The sequence below is a fragment of the Haliaeetus leucocephalus genome, unplaced genomic scaffold, assembly GCF_000737465.1.
Source record: "Haliaeetus leucocephalus isolate CR32 unplaced genomic scaffold, Haliaeetus_leucocephalus-4.0 Scaffold587, whole genome shotgun sequence".
NCBI lineage: Eukaryota > Metazoa > Chordata > Aves > Accipitriformes > Accipitridae > Haliaeetus > Haliaeetus leucocephalus.
Window position 1 is genome coordinate 112,659 of NW_010973023.1, and position 21,243 is coordinate 133,901.

The 21,243-nt window shown below is 39.4% G+C and overlaps 1 protein-coding gene across 5 annotated transcripts in view; it reads left to right on the plus strand.

Moving 5' to 3' along the window:
* Window positions 1-97: 97 nt before the first annotated feature.
* The window catches only part of UBE2F (ubiquitin-conjugating enzyme E2F (putative)), an 84,034-nt gene continuing 62,888 nt past the window's right edge, over window positions 98-21,243 (plus strand). The window contains exons 1-4 of one of the 5 annotated variants that reach the window (XM_010577881.1): window positions 98-151; window positions 2,112-2,245; window positions 12,430-12,459; window positions 15,043-15,108. In XM_010577881.1, the coding sequence (XP_010576183.1) occupies window positions 2,128-2,245; window positions 12,430-12,459; window positions 15,043-15,108 (214 nt within the window). In that variant the 5' untranslated portion in view covers window positions 98-151; window positions 2,112-2,127. Of the gene's footprint in view, window positions 210-2,111; window positions 2,246-12,429; window positions 12,460-15,042; window positions 15,109-21,243 lie in introns of all 5 variants that reach the window. The other 4 variants (XM_010577880.1, XM_010577877.1, XM_010577878.1 and 1 more) reach the window with 4 other exon arrangements.

The following is a 21,243-nucleotide window of genomic DNA, read 5'->3' on the forward strand; positions in this document are numbered from 1 at the left end:
GTTAACAAGTTTTGGGTGCTTCCTCGCTGTGCTCCATTGATGAAATTTGGGGTACAGCTGGAGCGAATCGTCTGTTTTTTCCACGCTGGTCACACTTCTCTTTGGTTTCCTGATTTTCTAGGACAAGCAGTGAGGAAACAGATCTATAAAGGTATTTAGGCACTTAATTCCCATCGAAGTTGATTTCATTTGGACTTGGCATCTAAAAGGTTTTTTGGTTTCTTCTTTTTTGGGGGGGGGGGGCGGGGCCTGCAGTTTACATTTTTTCTTGTCTGGTTTTTTTTTTGTTTGTTTGTTTTTCTTGTAGGACCCTGTGTCACTACTTCCCAGATTCCCCCCTCCTTTTTCTAATTTTTTTTTTTAAAAACAACTGTTATCTTTCTCTTCTCCAAGGAAAAAGGACTGTTTTGTTTGCTTATTCTTTCTCTGGGGTACTGGGAGGAAAAAACCTACTCTATGTTTCAGCTGAGCAAGTGGGATTTACATTTGCCCTGAATTTTACTTTTTTTTAAAATTTTTTTAATTATGCATCTTGAAGCTAACACACATACTTACCAACTTCAGAGAACTTGACCTTCTTGTACATCTTACCAGAGTTTCATAGTGTTAGGTACTACTGTGAAATATGTTTTCCTTTTTTTTTAAATGTTGTTACTCGCTTATCTATTATGTTCTTCTCAATGTCCAACTGTCATGTCCGTTGTTTCATTTCTTCTTCTTGCCCCTTCATTGGTATTTTGGTGTTGGCTTGATGTTTGGTATAAATCTGTTGGCTCTCTTACAACCTTGGGAAATCAACAGGGCTGTCTTTTACAGATGTAGTGAGGAGATTGGCAGGCCAGAGGCTTTATCTCCTGTTTTCTCTGGGGCAAGGACAAATGAAATGAACAAGCAAAATAACTGCTGTTGCAATGGACCTGTTAAACTTGAGGGCTTGCTTACAAGAAGGAAAGAAACATAGAGACACATAGAGCTGAAGCTGACAAAGATAAATTTTGTATTGTGTCTTGTCATTTTATAGTGTGATAGTCTTCATCTCAGTGGTTTACTGGTGTTATTTGCCTTATGAATATCTCAGCTGATTCTCCATTTTATACTGAGAGCTGATGTTACCTGAGCATCTGTTTCATGTCTTGGTAACTGTTGCATCATATCTGTCTGGGCTTCTATGCAAACTAGTTCATGTAAAGACTATATGCTGACTTTTTTTTCCCCTTTATTTTCTTGAATTAACTCATGTGACTAAAGGATAAACATTTCTCCTACCATTTTAGTGGTGGTGGGGCCTAAAGGATATGGATCTTGTCAGCATTATGTTGGTTTTGGCCTAACTGTTAAGAAGAATGGGTTGCCTTCAACTAGGAATAATGTCAAAATGTATTAAGCCATGACAGACTGAATGTTTTGGTTTTATGACTTTGGCATTCTCTCCACCTTTTATTGTAATTCATTTATCAGCGCAGTTATCTTCTATAGTGGAGGACTGACACAGCAAAAAATCTCTTCATTTCAGTTATCAAATCTCCCTATGTAACTTTCTCCACTGTTGCTTTGCACTGTGAAGAGTTACTGTTGTGCAGCTGCATAGATAATTGCACTATTTGCAGTTTAAATCCATTTCCTTTCCTGTGTCCTGGTAGCTGACTAAAACCTCACTTCTTAGTGTTAGAGAATTGTTCCAGTAACTCAACCACTCCCCTCCCCCCTCTCTCTCTTTTTAATTTTTTTTTCTTTTTGGCCAGCCAAAAAGTACCTCTGAATATTGTCACGTGGATATACTGTGGTAGCTGGTGCAGTGAAATTGTATTGTAAACAATGATGAAAGTCTGACCTTTCTCCAGCAAAATTGAACTTCCTCTTGGCCTAACGTACTGTAACTCTCTCAGCATTCACATCTGAAACAAACTCTCATTCTTCAAGTACTCTAGGCCATCCTCATCTTTAATCGCAGTCAAGTTAACTGTAGATATTGTTGTCTTCGTTTGACTGCTAAGAATATGATGATAGTTGTTGAATAAGGAACTAACTGTAACTTGTTTTTGTATTCTCCCCCTCAATGCTTCAATGCTTCAGTTTTGGCAATTGACTTTGTTCTAATATTTGTGTTCTAGATTGAAGACAGCAGTAATGCTAACTCTGGCAAGCAAGTTGAAGCGGGACGATGGTGTCAGAGGACCCCGTGCATCCAATCCAGCTTCTGATTCAACTCGGAGGGTGTCTGTTCGAGACAAATTACTTGTTAAAGGTGAAAGGAACTTATATTTAAATATTTGGGGATTTACAGTTTGCAGGTGTGTTGCCAGTAAGCAATACTAAATTGCATATAAAATGATTTCCAGAAGTATTTTTAAAATTGCTTGTGACTTACCTCAGGATTTATACTGTACGGTATATATTGGCATACATCACATCTCCAACAGCTCTTTGCCTGTAGAACACTTGTTTTCGTTGAATAATGCAAAACGTAAAAAGCCTCCTTCTTACTCTGCTGAAAAATTAATCCATTATTGGGAATTGTGTCATCAATTAAAAAATTTGTCACATAAGTGTCACTAAATATATAGGAGGAGAATATCAGATTTGACTTGATAGGATGGTATTTTTTGAGCAAACGTCTAACTGCCTGTGACAGGAAAGAAAGTCCTAAAAGTAATGTCAGTGTTCCGGTGGTCTTTAATGGTATAGATCAGAGGCAATAAACTTTAAAAAGCTTAAAAAAAACAATGCAAAGAAGTATTTTTCGTTGGCCTGGAGTTACTGGAAGTTGAGTATGAAGTAGTGAATAAAAACCCAATACGTATTTTTGTAGTATGATATGTTCTGTTCTAGGAAGGCTGCTATAGGTTGTTACTAGCTGGCTCGCCATTGGTGGGGAAAAAAAAAACCCAAAGTTTTACTTTGTGGCAGTTCTGGGTAAATAAGGTAGTTTGTGAGAAATAATTAAACTATGTTATAGTAAAATCAGGGACAGCTCTTTCTTGCTCTTCATTTTTTCTGTAGCATAGATAATCTGATATTTAAAAATCCGTAGGTATTGACACTTTGCAGTTATTGTGGGCTTAAACTCAGGTTTACTCCCTCTGGTAATAGTTGAGTGTTTTAATGCTGGAGCTGTGCAGCTTGATCTAGTGGTAAGGAATATGTTGTTTAGATTGATGTTTCTGATCAATAGCAAATATACTACTGTTGATGTGTAAGCTGTCACTATTAGGATTCAAGCCAGTCAAAGGAAACTTACATTTCCTGCTCTTATTTCAGAATGATTTGGGACTGAAACTGGTATATTTGCCTGAATGATACTGCTGAACTCTACATGTGGCTTTTTTTGAATTAGGGTAGATTCTGCCATATAACTGTATACGGAGCAGGTTTCACTGCAAATGGTGCTGCCTCTGTGCACTGGGAAATGCCTCAACTAGACTGAAGGAATGTTATATTCACAGTTTTCTCTTTGCATTGTTCTAAGGACAGGGACTTTTAATACACTTCAAACCCTGATGTGATAACTCTCACAAAGAGCTTGCTTTAGACTTCCAGTTTGGAAATCCTCAGTTAACTCCAGTTCTGAGGGGGAAAGATATCAGGCAGAAGGAATAAGCTCTTTAACCAGGCTAAGCTACAAAGCCAAATTGCTAAATATATTTAATCTGAGATTTTCACTAACCTACAGGTGTAGACTTGAGGGGAAAATAGCAGTGTAATATAAATACCCTTCAACTACAATGCCTGGTATAGTGTGAAGTGCCAAAGAAATTTTCCTGTACCCTTAGAGCAGTCATGCTTTTCTCTTTTATGACTAAAACCTTACCTAAGTCTGCAGGGGAAGAAAAGGATGTAAGCTATAGAAAATTGGTATTGACCAATTGTAATTGTTATGGCTACCATTAGCAAACCAGTGTAGACTAAGTATTGAACGAGTTGAGTCCCAAACTGACAAATGTTAAAAGCAGGTTGCTGCCGGCATCCTCCTGACAAGTGTGAGTGCTAGATCGTGGTCTGATTGTGCATGAAAGTTGTATCACGTGGCTCTCCCCAAAGAGTTGTAGGAGCAGCTGTCAGTCTGGTTAGAATGGTTTCTGGACCAAAATGGAAACTGACAGTCAAGTAGATCACAGTATAACTACACTGAAAGTGAGAGGAAAATCAAGTAGCTAGTGTGAGAGAGACTTGTTGGGCATATTCTCCTTTAAGCTACTCTTTCAGCTAATTGCAGACCATTCAGTTGCAAAAGTTTCTAGAACGTGCTCCAAATCTTTAAGATAGATCAGCTGCAGCAGGATCTGTAATTCTGACAGCCTGAGTGAAGGTGGACTTCTGAGGTTGATAGTGTTTTTAGGTCACATATAGATCTGCAGGAATTAGTTTGAGTGAAGAGCTGCCTGCTAAAGGTGTGTGTACAGCAAGGATGCCTTTTACTGCTTGATTGTATGAAACTGTAATAGGCTGTTGTATTAAATGTGAAACAAAGTTGGTGGGAGCCTGTATGTATAGCTTTAAGTAGAAGTTGTTACTGATGTTTGTTTAGGCTGGAGTTATCAAACAAACAGATGACAGTTGCAGAATGGGTGGAAGGCTTGATCAGGTCAATCTCCTGGCAGCTGTGAATTGAAAATTAATCTGTTCTACAAAAAAAGAAAAGAAATGCTGGCCATCAGTAAGGAAGGAGGAGGAGATGAGGAAAGGCCTGCCATGTTCTGTCCTTGTTTGCCCCAGCAGCTGTGCGGAGGTTAGTGCTGGTTCAGTTGTACCTCTTAATGCTGTTAGTACTGGTGGTTTTATTCTACTGTGTAAAGCCTCTGAGTTGTACATGACCACAGTCTCTGGTTCTTTCATTAGAAAGCTCAGTGATAGCTATGCTCTTTCTGTAGCACATATGGATCCTTTTTGGCCTCAAATAAGTCTATAGCTTTTGAGTCAATAGAGAACAGCAGGCAACTGGTCTGTGCAGCGTCCTCTGCAGCAGCTTATACACATGGTGGGCTGTCCTGGAAGGTTAGCTGAGGGTGATTTTTGGCACAGTACCCTAAATTGCGCCTGTCCCTGGGAGCTGGTGATAGTGTGTGAGCCAAGGTCAGATAGCTGTTCACCTGCTCGAGTGATGGTGATGTGCTGGAAAGATATTCTCCTATTCCTGATCCACATTAAATTGGTGATAGTCTAATAAATTCTGCAGACAGATGTCTGCCAGTTTTACTAGAGGTATCACCCAGACACAGACAGTGTCTGGTTTTTATCTGGAAGTAAATTAAAGACAGCCTTGTTTGTGTTGATAGAGAGTCCGGTCCAGGGAGGCATTATAGGATCTCTTTGAAGAATGTGTTGTCACACTGATAACCCTGCAGTCCTCAAACGTATTGTGTACACTGACTGATAAATAGATAAATGACACTTTGATTATGAGATAGATGGCTGTGACCCCAGCCACTGACAAATGTAGGCAATGCTTACAAACTTAAAAATTTGGCATAGACCAAGTATGTATGTCTGCTAACTGATACTGCTTTAAAGTAGGAAAAATAAGAGCTAATTTAGGTATGATGTTAGCTATTTGCACGATGTGGATGAGAAGAAAATTCAGTTGGCATTTGAAATCCTTTTACTAAAACTGGAGTTATATGAGCTGTCAGCTGAGTGTTGTCAGGTGCTGTCCTTGGCTTTAGTGATGGGTGCAAGTTAAACAGGCTTTTTTCCCACTTCTATGGAAAAAGTTTCTCTTAAAATACTGGTGCCCTTTGTTAGTTTTTCTAAGCTATTCCTTTGCCTACATGTCCAGTATTGTTATATATTCAAATATCAGTCATGGCTCAGGGCACTGTTTCGTTATTTCATGGCCATACCACAAAAGGAAAAACATCTACCCTGAAGTTTTATGTAGGGAAGTAATTCTGAGACAGCTGGATATTCTCTTACAGCTGGTTTTCCTCTGGAGAGTTAAGGTCATGGCTGCTAAACAGGATTTGGTAGCAGCCTGTGCCCTGCTGATTATCTCAGCAACTAGTGGAGCATGTTCGGGAGGTTAGCAGGGCACATACGTCTGCGATGAGGAGCACAGTGGTGGTTCTGATCTGAAACCCTGGGAAATCACAGGAAAACATCCACTGCTTCGGAATCACTGAGGACAAGAAGTGTCTGAGGGTGTGGGAGGGCGAGGACTAGTAATGCAGGCTGACAATTCTTGGAAAGAGGCTTTCTGGCCAAGGAGGAGTAGACTGGAGAGAGACCAAGCAGTAACTAACATGTTTCAAGACAAATCAAAGGGAGGAAATGTGAACAGCTGGAGAAGGTAGAAAGCAAATACTGACGTGGGGAGGAGGAGCAGACAGAAATGGTGCTTGAAGGGGCTTTGCTGCCTCTCTGGCCAGGAGAGAGTATCTAATAAAGCACAACTTTGTTAAAAAGTTCAGTGCGATTCATTGTTGCGTCTCTTATTTTCACTGAATTTTCAATATAGGCTCAGTTGGAGAGTAAGGCCCTAATTCTGTAGACCTAGTACTCAAGTTAAAATAGAGCAAGCAGTACACTTACTTTAAGTTAGCAGCTTTTAATTTGTTCTGTGCTGCAGAGGCATTTTTTGATGTTGAATTCATCTCTAAGGGGGAACTTCATTAAGTTAGGAATAGGGGCTGCATGACTGCTGCTGCAGGATGCTCTGAGTCATGCAGTGCTGAACTTGAAAGGCAGATCCTTTCTGAAAATTTGAAAGGCGCTAAGGACAAGTCAAAGTACTGTTAAGTTTAATATTGTATAATGAATCTGACTACTAAACTGAATTAAAGATAAAGAACCTGTGAGGATGTCAGTAGTAGCAGCAATGTATATGCTTATTGATCACAAAGGTTATCCCTTGAAATGCTTTTTTAGTTTGATTGTGATAGCTTGAAATAACTTACTGTCTAAGAAAATGAGTTAACACGGTTTATTCCTCAGTTGTCTTCAACATTTGTGGGTTTTACAACCAGATTTATGTAATCGGAAAATGTTTCAGGTGTGCATTTGTAGAAGGAAGTGGGAAACTGACTGTAAAAAGGAGGTAAATGTGCATTTTAAGTAAAAATGAGGAGAATCCATGTATTTACTTTCTTCAAATCTTCAAGTATGGTAATATATCTCCTCACAATAGCAGGTGAAGAAAATTGAGAGGGGAAAAAATACTTTTTTTTTGAGAATTAATAAAAACCTTCCTTCATTAACACTTGACTTTACTTGAGGCATTGTTTTGAAAATGCTGCATTAACTTATGTACATTGTGCAACTTAAATCACAAAAGCATTTCCTTTTCAGTGATGCTTCTTAGCCCCAACTGCCTCCCAGATGAAGTCCTTTATTTTGGAAGAAGAGGGTGGAAAGCTGCTTGATGAATGTGTGATTTATATTTATTAAAGGGGAAACAAGTAGTTTACACTAAAATGCTTGCAGCCTAACTGTGATACTGTAAAGCCAAAACGATACAATAAGAATTTAAGCTAATTTGAAAAATTATTACTGAGACTTTTTCTAGGATTTCACTGACAAAGGGAGGCCTGGTTCAATACATCGCTTCACTTCTTATGCCTCTGATTTTCAGCATACCTGAAGTATGAATTGATACATTGCAGTGTTAGAGATTTCCAAGCACAGTGGCTTTTTCTAGTTTTTGATGTCAGGATAATAAGTTTTGTAATAGTGTATAGAAGCTGAAGCATGTGATTTGATAGTATCTTGTTTAAAATAAACATTTGGAAGTGGAAGGAAAATACACATCTCTCAATTTATTGAAAAACTGGCAATAGTAGGCAGCTTGTTTGACTTCTAATACCAGTATGTATGGTTGTACAGTTCGGAGGAGCTAAGTAGGGAGAGCTATAAAGATAGATGGATAGAGTTAGGAGGCAAACAGCATTATACTGCTAAAATTAATACTTTAAAAATGGAGTTTCTGTTAAGAGTGTCAAGGTATTTATCTTAATATCTAGCAGTCTTAAAGGTGCACATTAAATGGGGGACCTAAACAGGAGAGGGAGGCTTTTTGAACAAAACCAGAGAGAAGTAAGTATTGCTGCAGATGAGCATTTGAGGAAATAATGCTTTCATTTTGTGTACTTAAAAACAAACTCCTGTGGGAAGCATATGCCCTGACTCTTTGTGGCAAGGCTAATAAACAAAGCACTTCTATATTCTGACTTGTTGAGGTGAGGTGGGGGAAAGGGAGGAAGCAGAACAACGTGATTATAGTCTGTGCGTTACTGAATATAACATTCACGTGGGTCTCTCATAAACCATATGCCTGTACACGTCAGGAGTGTGTGTTCCTATTTCTGTCCTGAGAATTGTCATGGGTAGGGAGAGTTATTGTTTGTGAAATCATTTATAAATAGCTCTGGTTGCTTGTGTTAGGCTTAGCTTGCTTTCCCCTGTTTCATAAAGTTCCTAAGCTGCTTCGGAGACATAATCAGTTTGCATTCAACTCTTCCAAAGTCTGTGGTAGGTTTAGGTTTAACCCTTGCCTTTTTACTCTTTTTGTGGTTTAAAATAGCATTTGGAACTATTTAAGCAAGTGCATACTGGGTCAAGAGCCAGGACTCTGCAAATACACCTGCCACTTGGGTATGTTGCTGCACCCAATTGCAGAAGGTTTCAGGAACACTAGACTGGCTGGTCAGGAGCTAGTCTGAATCTGGACTGACTGCACCCGAGTTGTTGTTCGCCCCTCTGCAGAAGCCCTAGCATGTGTCTGCACTTGACAGCCTTTCAGACCTACCCAGGATAGCTTATCAGAGTGGGTGCAGGGCCTTGCAGTGCTCCTGGGTTTGCCACTTGGCAGTAAGCCCTCTTGAATGCGAGAAGAATTCAGATGCTCTGCAGTGTTTCTGCACCTCTGCTAAGCCAGCGCTGAGTGGGCACTGACGAGCACCGTTTTCCCATGGAAGTTCTGGAGTGCTTTTGGACGGTATTTCCTGAGACTTGGGTTATCTGGTCATTTGTCTTGGCATTTTAAGGAACAGTGAGGTTACTGGCTGTGAATTGAGATGCAGTTACTGATTATCCACAAAACATTATGAAAAGCAGTTAGACTGGATTTTCTTTACTGTTCAGCTGTAGTTGTTTTTTTTTGAAAGAGGTGGTCAGAAAGATTGTGAGATCAAGTTTGTTCTTTAATGTAGTGAGGCTTTTAGAGTTCTTGGAAGTTCAGTGCATTGGAGGTCTAATTGTTGCTTCTACCTTTTGCTTATTTACAAATCTGTTAAACCATGCCAATAAGTTGCAGACTGCATGTCCTGGTTTTCACTGGGATAGAGTTAATTTTCTTTCTAGTAGCTGGTGTAGTGTTATGTTTTGGATTCAGAATGAGAAGAATGTTGATAACACACTGATGTTTTCAGTTGTTGCTAAGTAGTGTTTATACTAAGTCAAGGATTTTTCAGCTTCTCATGCCCAGCCAGCAAGAAGGCTGGAGAGGCACAAGCAGCTGGGAGGGGACACAGCCAGGACAGCTGACCCAAACTGGCCAACAGGGTATTCCATACCATGTGACATCGTGGCCAGTATATAAACTGGGGGGATTTTCTCCCCCATTCCACTGGGTGGGGGGGGAAGTTAGTGAGCAGCTGTGTGGTGCTTAGTTGCTGGCTGGGTTAAACCATGACACTGCACAAGGGGCATTTTCTTACAGAGAATATTCTTGTCAGCAGTATTGCTTTATGTAGAAAATGCATAACTTTTAAAACATCAGAATCTTAATGGAACTTAAATGATGTGGTCAAAATGTTTGCTTTCTGAGCAGCAAAATACAAAAATGATTTCAATGTCAAGACTGTCACTACCAAAGAGGCATGGAATTTGGAAAACTCACAAACACTGCAGCTTTGGCCTATTAAATATGCTAGTTATTGTAAATCACCAATGTTTGTATGGCATAGTTAATAGTAATGTCTGCTTCCTTATTTGATGTTACTTTAAAAGTTTAGATTATTGAACCAGGTCTTTACCTCCTTTTTTTATCTTTATGAAGTAGTTTCATTCTTAGTTCCAGTGGTTTGTTGCAGAGCTGATTAGAAACCTTGATTTTTGGGGAACTTGCCTTTGTTCACAAAGCTTTCGTGCATATGAGTTACCATAGCCTTCCCATGTGTTTGCATGCCTTCAAACAAAGAGCATGCCGTACTCATGGGTGTGAGCACCTTCTTTTTCATGTTTTCAGAAGAAAACATGCTCATTATTGTGCCAAGACAAAGGGAAACACAGAAGTGTGAATGCATTACAGAAAATTTTTCACACTTCAAAGGAACTATGGTGATCAGTAAACTCTCTACTGAACCTTGCAGGAGGCAGAAGTGAGGCCCCAGCCAGCTCCGCAGAGCTGGTGCAGCCTGGCCATTGCTGGGTTTGAACATGCTCTGTCCTTTGGCATCTCCCTTTTCCCTGCTGACCTTTTCTCAGACTTGATGCAAAGAGTGGGCAGGATTCATTAAGCAGAGCAACGCACAAGCACAGAAAGCAATAAGGAAAGCAGTTGACAAAATAAGAGCTAGGTCCTAAACTCTACCCTCTAGTGAAGATTGATAGTGCCTCCCACTGTGAAAGGCTGGTGAGTTTAAAGAGAAAGGTGTGGGGGAATACTCTTATGATGCGTTTGTATAGCTGCAGCCTTCACCAGTTGGTTATGTCTCGTCTTTTTTTTTTTTTTTTTTTTTTAACCAGAAAGGGAAAGTAAAAGTCCTTGATTATAGCTGAAATTACATTTTTGGTATATTATAAATACAGTACTCTTTGAAAACTTTTAGCAAAAGTATGCCCCCAGTGTTGGGTGTCTTTCAGTGCACAACTTTGGTTAAATCAGTTGTGGCTGCTTGAGTGCTGTAGAGTGTGGGATTTTAAAGAGTGCAATTGTGAACGTTTTAGGTAAGCGTGAAACACAGTGCTTCTGTTTTGGTGGGGTTTTCTCTCTTGGTATAGTAGGCTGCAGATAAAGGGATACCAGGGCTGTGCCAAGCAAGTGGGAGGTGGGAGTCAAATAAGCATCATGCTCACTGCAGAGACCAGCCAGGTTTGGTAAGTCTGGATGCAAGAAAAATTCTGGGGAATTAGTGAGCTCCTAATTGTGATGAGATCAGTTTGGATTCAGTGCCAAGCAACCACTCCCCGTATCTTGAACTAAATTACAGTTTTCTTTAGAAGTATGTTTTTGAGAGTTGGTGTTGAAATCTCTTGTATGTTGTTAGCCTAAATAAATGGGCTGTGTCTGTGCAGACCAGAAAGTGAAGTTAGAAATCAAGTGGAAAAAAAGACTACAGGAAACGCAAAAATGTGTTTGATTAGGTCTCCTAGAACTTCAGAAATAAAAGGGGATCTTGATGCATCTCATTCATACTTACGTGAAATACAGATAGTTGAAATTAAGAGTTAATAAAATACACAAAAGAGGGAGAAAGCAGGGGATCTTCCAGAGAAGGTCGCATGGCGGAGAAAGGGCTTAGGAATAAACTTCCCTTCCTAGGAGCTATGCAACTGAGTTGGGTTACTTCCTTTCTTTTAAGAATAACTTCTAAGTTTTGTGGATGGGAAATATAATAAATAAAAAGAAATTTTAATTGAACAGGAGTGCATATCTATAGCAAACTGTGCTCCCAGGGGAAGTATCCAACAGACACAGGAGCAAAAAATTCTTAACACTCCTGAGTTTGTTCAACAGTGCAGAGGTTTGGGAGGACTTGTGCAATGGATGCAGTTTTATCACCAACCAATATGCGTTGCTGTGCCAGGTGGTTGAAGTGAAGGTTTGTCTTTCTCTGTTCTTTTGATGCTCTTAGTGCTGGTTTCTGCAGGCAGGACTGCATCTAGTATGACAGTGCCCTTGAATTAGGGTTTCAGTAGCTGTTTTCAAGTGTGCAGTACATGGTATCATGCTTGGAGGCTTCCCTACAAAAGCAGTGTGTAACCTGAGGCAGTCTGTAGCTGATGGTGGGAGAGCATTAGCAGTTAGATACTGGGGAGTTGTGATGCTTATGCAGGCTCTGAACCTCCTGTGCTTATTTTCATCATTGGACTGGCACCTGGATTCTTGAGGTTTTTCTGTTCTTGTGTTTTGCAGGCTGTGGAGTTCTGGCCTTCTGTATTTTAGTGCCTTATGTAGACAAGTTTGGAGATTTGGATAATGCCAGTGTTCTATGTATTAGAAGCCCAGGCGCTTCAGTCTTGGCAGAGCTGAACCTTCTCATCACACAGTAGGATATGTTTGCATTGTTTGTAGGGCAGATGAGCATTTTTAGTAATGAATTGCATGGCTTAAAGAGACATTTCAAGGTAAACCTCCAGTGCAGCTTAATTATATTTTTAAGTAAAATTTGATTTACAGGGTGGTTTAAATTAGATCTGCCAATTTGGACTTCAAGAATGGCTTTATGCTTACATAAATAACGGTTTGTGTGTTTTGTTTTTTTTTTCTTTCAACAGAGGTTGCAGAACTTGAAGCAAATTTACCTTGTAAGTATAGCATTTAATGGCATGCATTTTAAGGGGAAAAGGACCGTTGAACTGAATGTTTTGACAAAAGTATGAATGCCAATGTTATTTGTTAACTCTAGGGAAAGCCGTGCAAAACTCTGCCACTCAGGCTTGAACAAGTTTTCTTTCTTGCTCCCTCTTAAGGGATTGTAGAGAGGTGGACTCTTATTAGTGTCCTTTGGAAGTCATATTGATCATTTGGCTCCAGAATTTGACTGCTGGTGGACTGAGAGCTTTTCTCTCATAAAACGCCCAAAAGGTACCTGGAACGGAAGAGTCCATTTATTGCCTCACTCCTGTTTTTCCTCCATTCTCTCATTTTCAAAAACGGCAGATTCTGATTTAGGGGCAGAGCAAATAGCTCAGTTCTTGGGAAGCATATTAAGTCAACCTAGTGCTTTTTCACTTAGCATGCAGGCTGTAACCTGATGTGTTTGTTAATAGTGAAAATACTTATGGAAAATAGTTTTTTAAAAAAGTGATCTATATTCCTTAAAAAAAAAAAAGGAAAGGCAGGATAATGAGATAATGTGGTTTTAGCCCTGGAATCTTACTTGTAATGTATGTTATGCTAAAAGCTGAAAATACGAACAGCCACTTTAAAATAGGCTTTTAAGAGCACAGGATAGATGGCTTTTTGCTTCTAAAGCTGAGGATAGATAGTTAAAAATCAAACATGTTTTCTGTTCCTTAGCTTTAGAAAGCCTAGTTCTGTAATGGACAGCAAAACACAAAGCCCTTTTATAAAGGGGAGGAAAGTTCCTACTGCTCTGTATTCGTTGCTAAGGGTGGGTGTTGACAGTGAAGCTGAGTTGTTGCTGAGCTCTTTTTTCCTTCAAGCATTGACCAGAACAGCATCATTCTGCCATGAGTTCTTGGAATACAGGCAAGCACAACAAGTTACTGCTTAGTAAGCTCAGAGGTACATTCAGAGCCCATCGCTCGCTCTACGTAACTTCCTGTGGTGCATGTTCCTGTTTCAGAGTAATCTAAGACGTTTTCCCTGCAGGGAAAGAGGCATGAGCTGCTTGCAGCAGACTGAGAGTGTACGTGCAGGGTATTACCATGCTGTGCATTCACACTGTCTTGTCCATATGCTTATCTTGCAAAGAAAAGCAGTCAATATTCTCTCTGATTTTTGCTGGCAGGTAGCTTGTGATATTTCTAGTCTTTCCCTGTTAAGGGAAGCTTTGACCATATTTTTTTTTATCTCCAGGTTAAACTTCTGAGTGCTGCTTCTGATGAGCATCTTCTATTTGCTAATGATTCTAAATCCAGATCAATGCTCAGATCTTAAAAATCAGGCTTTTCAGTATACAGACTGCCTGATGGGAGGAATTGTAAGGGGGGAAAAATACAGAACAGAAGCAGCAAAAAGAAAGGGCGGGAAGAAGCATTATTTAACTCTTCCTGTTGGTATGCTTTTCTTTAAGGCGATTATAGGGACTTTACACAGAGTAATTTTAACTTTTGTTGAACTTTTTTGTGTAGACTCTTGTATAGGATAACAAACACCTGAGAAGCATATCAGGGTTTGTAGTTACTACAATATGAATGCATTACTAGGGTTTGTGTACAGTTCTAGTTACTTTTTCAGACAAATAGGGTCTATATCTCTGATATTATTTAGGTCCTGGACTACAGAAAAAGAACAGCCAGCTTGATGGGTTAAGAAGCTAAAGGCTGCATAATATGGATAATAATGTATCCATGGATATATGCATCTTCTAGTGCCAGCTTGCCAGCTTGTCTGCTGTAGTCAAGAAATGCCAGTTTTGTGTATGGGAAGTCAATTTAGTTTGTGTCATCAAATGCAAACAAAGGGCTGTTATGCTGGGAGTTTGCATCTGTTGAACTGAAACCACTGACTAGTTTCATCAGATTGATGTTTTTATCTTTTTTTTTTCCACTCTTGTTTTCATTCTCACTATTCTCCTTAAATTCATCTAGTCTGAGAATAAAAACATAGTGTTTGTTTTGTAATGATGCTCCATAAACTTTGCTATTAATGTGGGTAATTGGTTATGCAGAAAAAACTTGTTCAATGTGACAGCTGTACGGAGACTTCACTGGCTTTTGGATGAGGCTTTCAGTGTTTATACTTACACCTTATTTATACCTTGCACATATAAATAAGCCTTTGTTAGCATAGGGCTGTGGTGGCATGACTTGCAGACTGCAGTGTGTAATCAAATGTGAAGATACACGTTACCGTTAAAGAACTTCTAAGGAAGAGATGCTCATTCTGTATGCTGTCATCTTAACATGTAGCTACTATCTATGCAGAAGACCAAATCCTTTGGCATTTTAAAGTTTTTGAGACAGCATGGTTTACTGAAATAAGCTTCTTCCTCACAGCTTAAAAGTGAAGTTCTGTTACTGCTGGTGACCTGTAACTGTATAGGGGAGAGGTGCTTAGAGACAAAGTATAGGAGGAAATCACTTGACTGGAAGGTAGGGATTAATCAGGGAGTGAATTTGGAGAGTATGAAAGATGATATACTTGTTTTCCGAAAAGTGGAAGACCAGTTGTCTGATGTAAATTATTCTTTTGCTTCACAGGTACGTGTAAAGTGAATTTTCCCGACCCAAACAAGCTTCATTACTTTCAGCTAACTGTAATCCCAGGTAACTTTTTTAAACATGATACTTCTGTTTCTGTGTGTGTTGATGTTTAGGAAAAGTAATTCCAAGAGTATGCTGAAGAATTCAGTAAACTTTCTAGTCAGAGAAAGACTGGCTGTAATACAGTGGTTATTTTGTAGAGGCAGTGGAGAAACCGGGCTGGATTTTGAGAACTAGATTCCAATCATCAAAACTGAGCAGGTTTAGGAAATTTTCAGATCTTGTTTGCTCACTTTGAAAATATTTTTTTTTTCTCTCAGCCAATTTCAAACTACCTTGTTCTATTTGCTGAGAAAAATCTTGGACTATGTCTAGAGAAATTACTGTATTACAGCCCCGTTATGTTGCAGATTTATTCTTTTCTACTGATTGCTCGATTCTGCAGAGGTGAAGAGATAGATGACAAGATATAACACTGCTGGAAAACTTCAAATATATGCATGTCTGAAAATGCTTAACAAGCAGGAGTCTCTTAGTCTTTGAATATTCAAGTATGTGGAAATTAGATCTTTTATTATTAATACAGCTTAAGTATACTGTGAAGCTTCTGCTGGCATTCTGTTCAATAAAAACATTTCTAGAATTCATCATTTCCACATAAGTTTCTTAATAGCCATCTGAAATTACAGAGTTTGCTTGCATAGCTGTGAGTTTTAGAATAGAAAGTTGTCTTTGTGTTTTATGGATGAATTTGCATGGAAGACTATTTAAACTTCATATGCACTTATTTTTGTGGTGTGTTAGCTTTGAGGCTCTGTGCAACTACTCAAGTGAGAACATCAACATGTGCAGTACACTGAATTGTTAGAGTTAGATGTGCTGGGATCAGTATCTCCCTGCCAACTAATTCCTGTAGATGCCCATTTTCTGTGTGTGCTTATTGATAACAGAATTCGGATGCAGTATGGCAGTCATCCAGATGTCTTACCTACAGAAATAATGGTTTACACTTAACAGGGTGATAGGAATGTTTCCGATAATCCAGTATCTTGAAGTCAAATGGGCACTAGATGTCACTCTTGGTGCTTATTAGCCAAAATCAACTAGCATTTCCTGGGCAGTAGAAATCTTGGGTGGTCTTTGTTAACGTGTCCATTCATGTGATTCCCTTTTGTGATGGAAAAATGACTAAGACTGCCCTAGTCAGTGTAATCAAAAATAAATGCAAATGCTGCTATAGAACTTTTAGCCTCTCATTCTGTGTAGGAGATGTATTCATGTTTACTTGGTGAGCATTTGTCTGCTTGCACCAAATGTCCTTCAGTTTATATGATGCTGCTTTATTATATTTTAGAAATGAGTTGACTTTACAAGATCATCACTGTGTGAGGTAGGGATGTCTTGAATGTGAAGCAATGATAGCTGCTTCATACTAATTCTAAGGTGTCTAATTACATAGTAATTTTTTTGTCTGTTAACTGCTGTGCAGCAAGATGTTGCAGTCAGAAGACAGTTGTTGAGTGCAGAGCATGGTTTTTGTGCTAGCTTCATTGCTGAAATGATCTTGGGAATAAGATGATCTTAATTAACATTTTGTTACTCTAAATATAGCTGCGCAGCTGAAGTCTCTGCAGTTGCAGTCTGACTGAAGTAAACATCTATTTTCAGCTGTGCATAATTCAGGTACAGAATCTTGTGATCAGCTACAGCTTAGCACAGCTCTCTAAAGGCAGAATGTAATACATACCAAGAAAATATTTGTAGCTTTCTGATTCCCTTCATTATTGAGGTTTTTCTTTAGAGTATGCTAAATCTTAGTTTTCTCTGGGGTAGCAGAGAGGCTACTAAGCAGTTGTCACAGAATTTTTCTGGCTCAAATGGCCCAAAATATTTGCCTGAGGCAAGTGTTTTTGTAGTGTCTAAACAATGTTGTGTGAATCTTGATACTCTGGAGGCAGAGCCAGTTTTCCTTCTCCTGCCTGGAACTGTGTCTTGCGTTGAGGAGCTGAGTTTTAGAAATCCTGCTCATATATCTGATTCTTAAGGGAGCACTTTGCAAATATCTCTGCAGCCTTCCAATTGTGGAACAAAAGCTGGGATCAGCACAGCTGCAGCTGCCACGAAGTATCTAATATTGCCTTGCAGTTCTCACTGTTAGGACCTATGTAGTAATCGTGTGGAAGCCAGGGTTGGTAGTCTGCACAGCAAAGAGGTTCTTGCTGGCTCGCTTACAGTTCTCAGTTTGCTTATCTGCAGTTAGAGAGATTGCATCCTTCTGTGACGGATCTGGTAAAGAGGTGCTAATTCTTTTATATTCATATTTTGTTTAAGTTCTCTTGTATTCTGATTAATATTAGAGCTTGAATTCTGTAATTACATTTTATAAGGAATCTTACACCAAGACAGTTTCTGAAAGTAGCCAGCTGTTAGGGTACCATAAAGGTGCTGACTGAACATGTTTTTAACACTAGGAATGCCTTTTGCACTCGGTGTTCTAGCCTTATGTTATTGATGAAATCTGTTGTCAGATGCTTTGTTTTATGCAGTCATTTCAAATGCGACTGGTCTTGAAAGGACAGTGAAAGAAGCTGCTTTAGATTCTCACAGAAAGATTAATTTGAATAAGAAAATAAACTTTACTGTCAAACAGAAATACTTTCAGCTCCCTTGCTCTCCACTTCTCACAATAACCTTTCTTATTAAGTATTTAATGTCACAAAATTATCCTGGTGGCAGTGAGTTTTAAATTAAAATGAATTTGTAGAAAATCTTGATGAGGGTGACTGCTTTCACATAAAAAATTACTTGTCCTCAAGAAATTCCAATTCCTTTGTTATACCTTTCTGCAGTGCACCATGAGTGGATATACAGTAGCATGCACTAGAAAATGGACAGGACACAGATTTTACTGCCACAATGGACAAACCGTGTGTTTCCGAGGCAGATACTGCTAGCTTTCTCTGCTGTCTGAAGCTTCTTTTTCCTTTTGTCATCTGAAACAATTGTTCTGTCATTGAAACGTGCCTTTATGCCACCACTTGCCTCTGTTCTTATTTTTGTGTCAGTACCTTATTGGATCAACAGCTAGGAAAAATAAGGAGATAGATGCTTATAACACAGGTGGAGTCCTGCCTGCTGCACTGATATTTGGAGCACAAAATTGGAAGCTGAGGCTAAAACATGGTAATGACCTGGACAAAAAAATAAAAAAAAGATGAGTTTAGGTAGCTTGCACATGAAGAAAACTAAAGGAATATGTAGAGATAATGTAATCTTCCTGCAGTTCCCAGACAGTTGGGTTGGTTTGGGGTTTGTGTGATTATTTTAGAGTCCAGTTCTTCAGGGAATTAATAAAGAGCCTGTTTTCTGTTTTGCATGCCATAAAATGACAGACGTCGGTGAGCATGGCTGAACATTTCAGCGCTGCTGATTTAAGGAGCTACTATCAAAAGCATATCCTTTGTGGCCTGTCCTAATTATCTTGCATTTTCTTTTAAAGCAATAAAATATTTTAGTTTAGTATTTTCACAGCACTTTTAGCCATCAAAACATCTCACAAATGCAAACTAAGATTAGAGTCAAGTTGTTGATAATGAAACTTGAGACTGAAGTGGGAGGGATGTTTGCTCTGTTAATACAGCTTGAAGACAAATTTAAGCAGCAGGAGGAAGACTGGAGCTCAGATGTATTCCCTTTCTGCAAAAGTCTTGTCAGTGGCCAACTTCCTAAGTTATGTGCTAAGGCTATTTTATTTGACTGTTTTATTTATAGCACTTTGCCAGAACTTCATTTTTTTCCACCACTGTTACACTCCTAAAAAATTGAGGGTCTTTGTCCCCGTCTGTATGGGTGTTGTGGGACACAGGGAAAGAAACTACCATCTGGGAGAACCTATTTACTTGCTTGAGATGCCATAAGATGACTTCATCATGAAAGCTTATCATCTTAATGCATTGCAAGATTTCTGGCTGGGTACTGAGGCCCTCCAGAGATAGGAATTTTTAATATACATTTGAGTGATTGGTAATGAGTAGCATGCTTTATTGTTGCTTTAGTGAAAAGATTTACAAGCATACAGGGAGAATTGTAAAAAAGGGGGGAGGAGAGATGCTTTACTCGTCTAATTTGATAAATAAGTCCTTGCTTAGTTTATAACAGGACCAGTAGCATACCTAGTGCATTTTTTTGGTTAGTGCTAGCATGGATTGATGCCAAGGTAAACCAGAAACATAAAATGAGTTATAATGCAAGGCAGTGATGAGTATTGAATTGTCTTTGAGGGAGACTTGATCATGTAAGTAATGTGGAAATAACCTGCAGTGTGAGACACAGTGTGTAAAGTGCTTTGTCTTCCAGAGATTTCTCAGCCTTACATAGAACACAGCAAAACAAATACGAGAAAACTGACTTAATATATGAGGTATCTCTTACAGCCTGTGGAGGTGTTAATATGCAGTTAGAAAGTGCTTGAGCTAGTTCAAAACATGTTTTTGCTAAGGAAAAGGTGTGTTCTTTCACCGTCTTGTCCTGCCACTTCTTTTCTGCTGACACTGATGATAATTTAACCCCTCTGCATGCCAGTTCATCTCAGTAATCGTGCAGGAAACTCTGCCTCTTTTTGTGGTGATGGTTTTATACAGTGAGAGGTTAAGCTGGGTTTGTCCCTTCCAGCTGAACTCACCTTGTCTGATTTCATCCTGGATGTGGAATCACTGGGAGTTTATTCTGTGGCTGGGTGGAACTGGAGCTATCCTGAGCTAGGCCTGTGTGGTAGGGAAGAGCAGAGAAAACGAAGAACAACTTTTCAGCTTTTTTTCCCCAGCCCAAGCATCTCTTGAGCAATGTCAGTGTGATCTTGCTGTCTGTGCTTGGAGTCAAGGACCTACCTTAATGTTCTTGCATGCTGCAGAGGCTGTGGGCCTGGCGTTTTCAGTGTGTGGAGAGACGTGGAGTGTGGATTTTCTCTTGCTGCTTCACTAGCAGGAAATCTGACAGTCTTGGCAAGCTCTCCTCTTTTGGAGCTGTTCTTGAATGTTTCTTTTGGACAATTGTATTACAGTAAGGATTCATTAAATCTGAGGGTTTTCTTTGACATAAGGCACATGTAGATACACCTATCAGCAGGTACCTGTTTCACATTAGCAGGGGTGGAATATGAAGAGCTGCTGTGCACTTCACTCAAAGCCCACAAAAATCAAGGAACTAGTGAAATTAAGCCAAGGAAAATAACTTTCCACTGCTGGACTTCCTGAGCAACCTTAACAGTGTTGGTGTTTCTTCTTTGCCTTGCTGTACCAGCAGCAGGCTTCTCCCTGCACAAGCACATGTGGGTGTTTCATGTGATTGCTTATATTGGGAAGTGGTAGCTTGATAAGTGCTTGTGAACAAGAGGACAGTGGGGAGGCTGTGGAAGGCTTTGAGGTATGTGGCTTGCACTATAACAAACACTGAATTCCTGTATGGTGTTGCTTGTTTTAGTACGATCACTGAAAGACCTGAGATTATTTTGACTGTGCTTTTTACAAGGAACAGCAGCATACTTGGAAATAGTGAGGATTCCTGACACTTGATTAAAAAAAGCTATTATAATGTGCTAGATGGTGGATAAAGTGCAGTTAGCTGTGTCCTGTAGGGTAACTTGGTGGTGGTAGGGTAACTTGAGCTGTGTGAACTCCCAGGGAGATGTTGGACCATTTTCCTGATCATTCCTTCCTGGAACAGTCAAGAGTCTTGCTTTGAGTGTTTTGCACATTTGACAAGGAGCAGCTTCATGAACAGGATATTGGTATAACTCACCTTTTACAACTTACTCTTCAGAAATGGCTTGCTTTATTGATTTTTATCTCAGTAATATTTGAAAACAAAAGGTAAATGCTTTTATCTTGCTTTTTTCCATAAAAATCAGAGCATGTGCATTTACTTTCTAGTAAAGCATAGCATGCCTGAGAACAACTGCTTAGTAAATCAGACACACTTCAAAATCTAATTGGAGTGGAAATGGAGAATGTATTTGAAAAGCATATGTTCTGGACAGGTTATTAAAGTGAGATTTGCAATGGTTAAGGCTTGCAGCTTTGCGCTGCACAGCTCAGTGTGGAGGCAGCTGTAAACAGTGCTGTGTGGGGTGGGGAAGACCAGCCATGTTCTGTTTTCATATACTGTGCCAATGCTGCTGTTGCAGTCCAAAATTTCTGATGC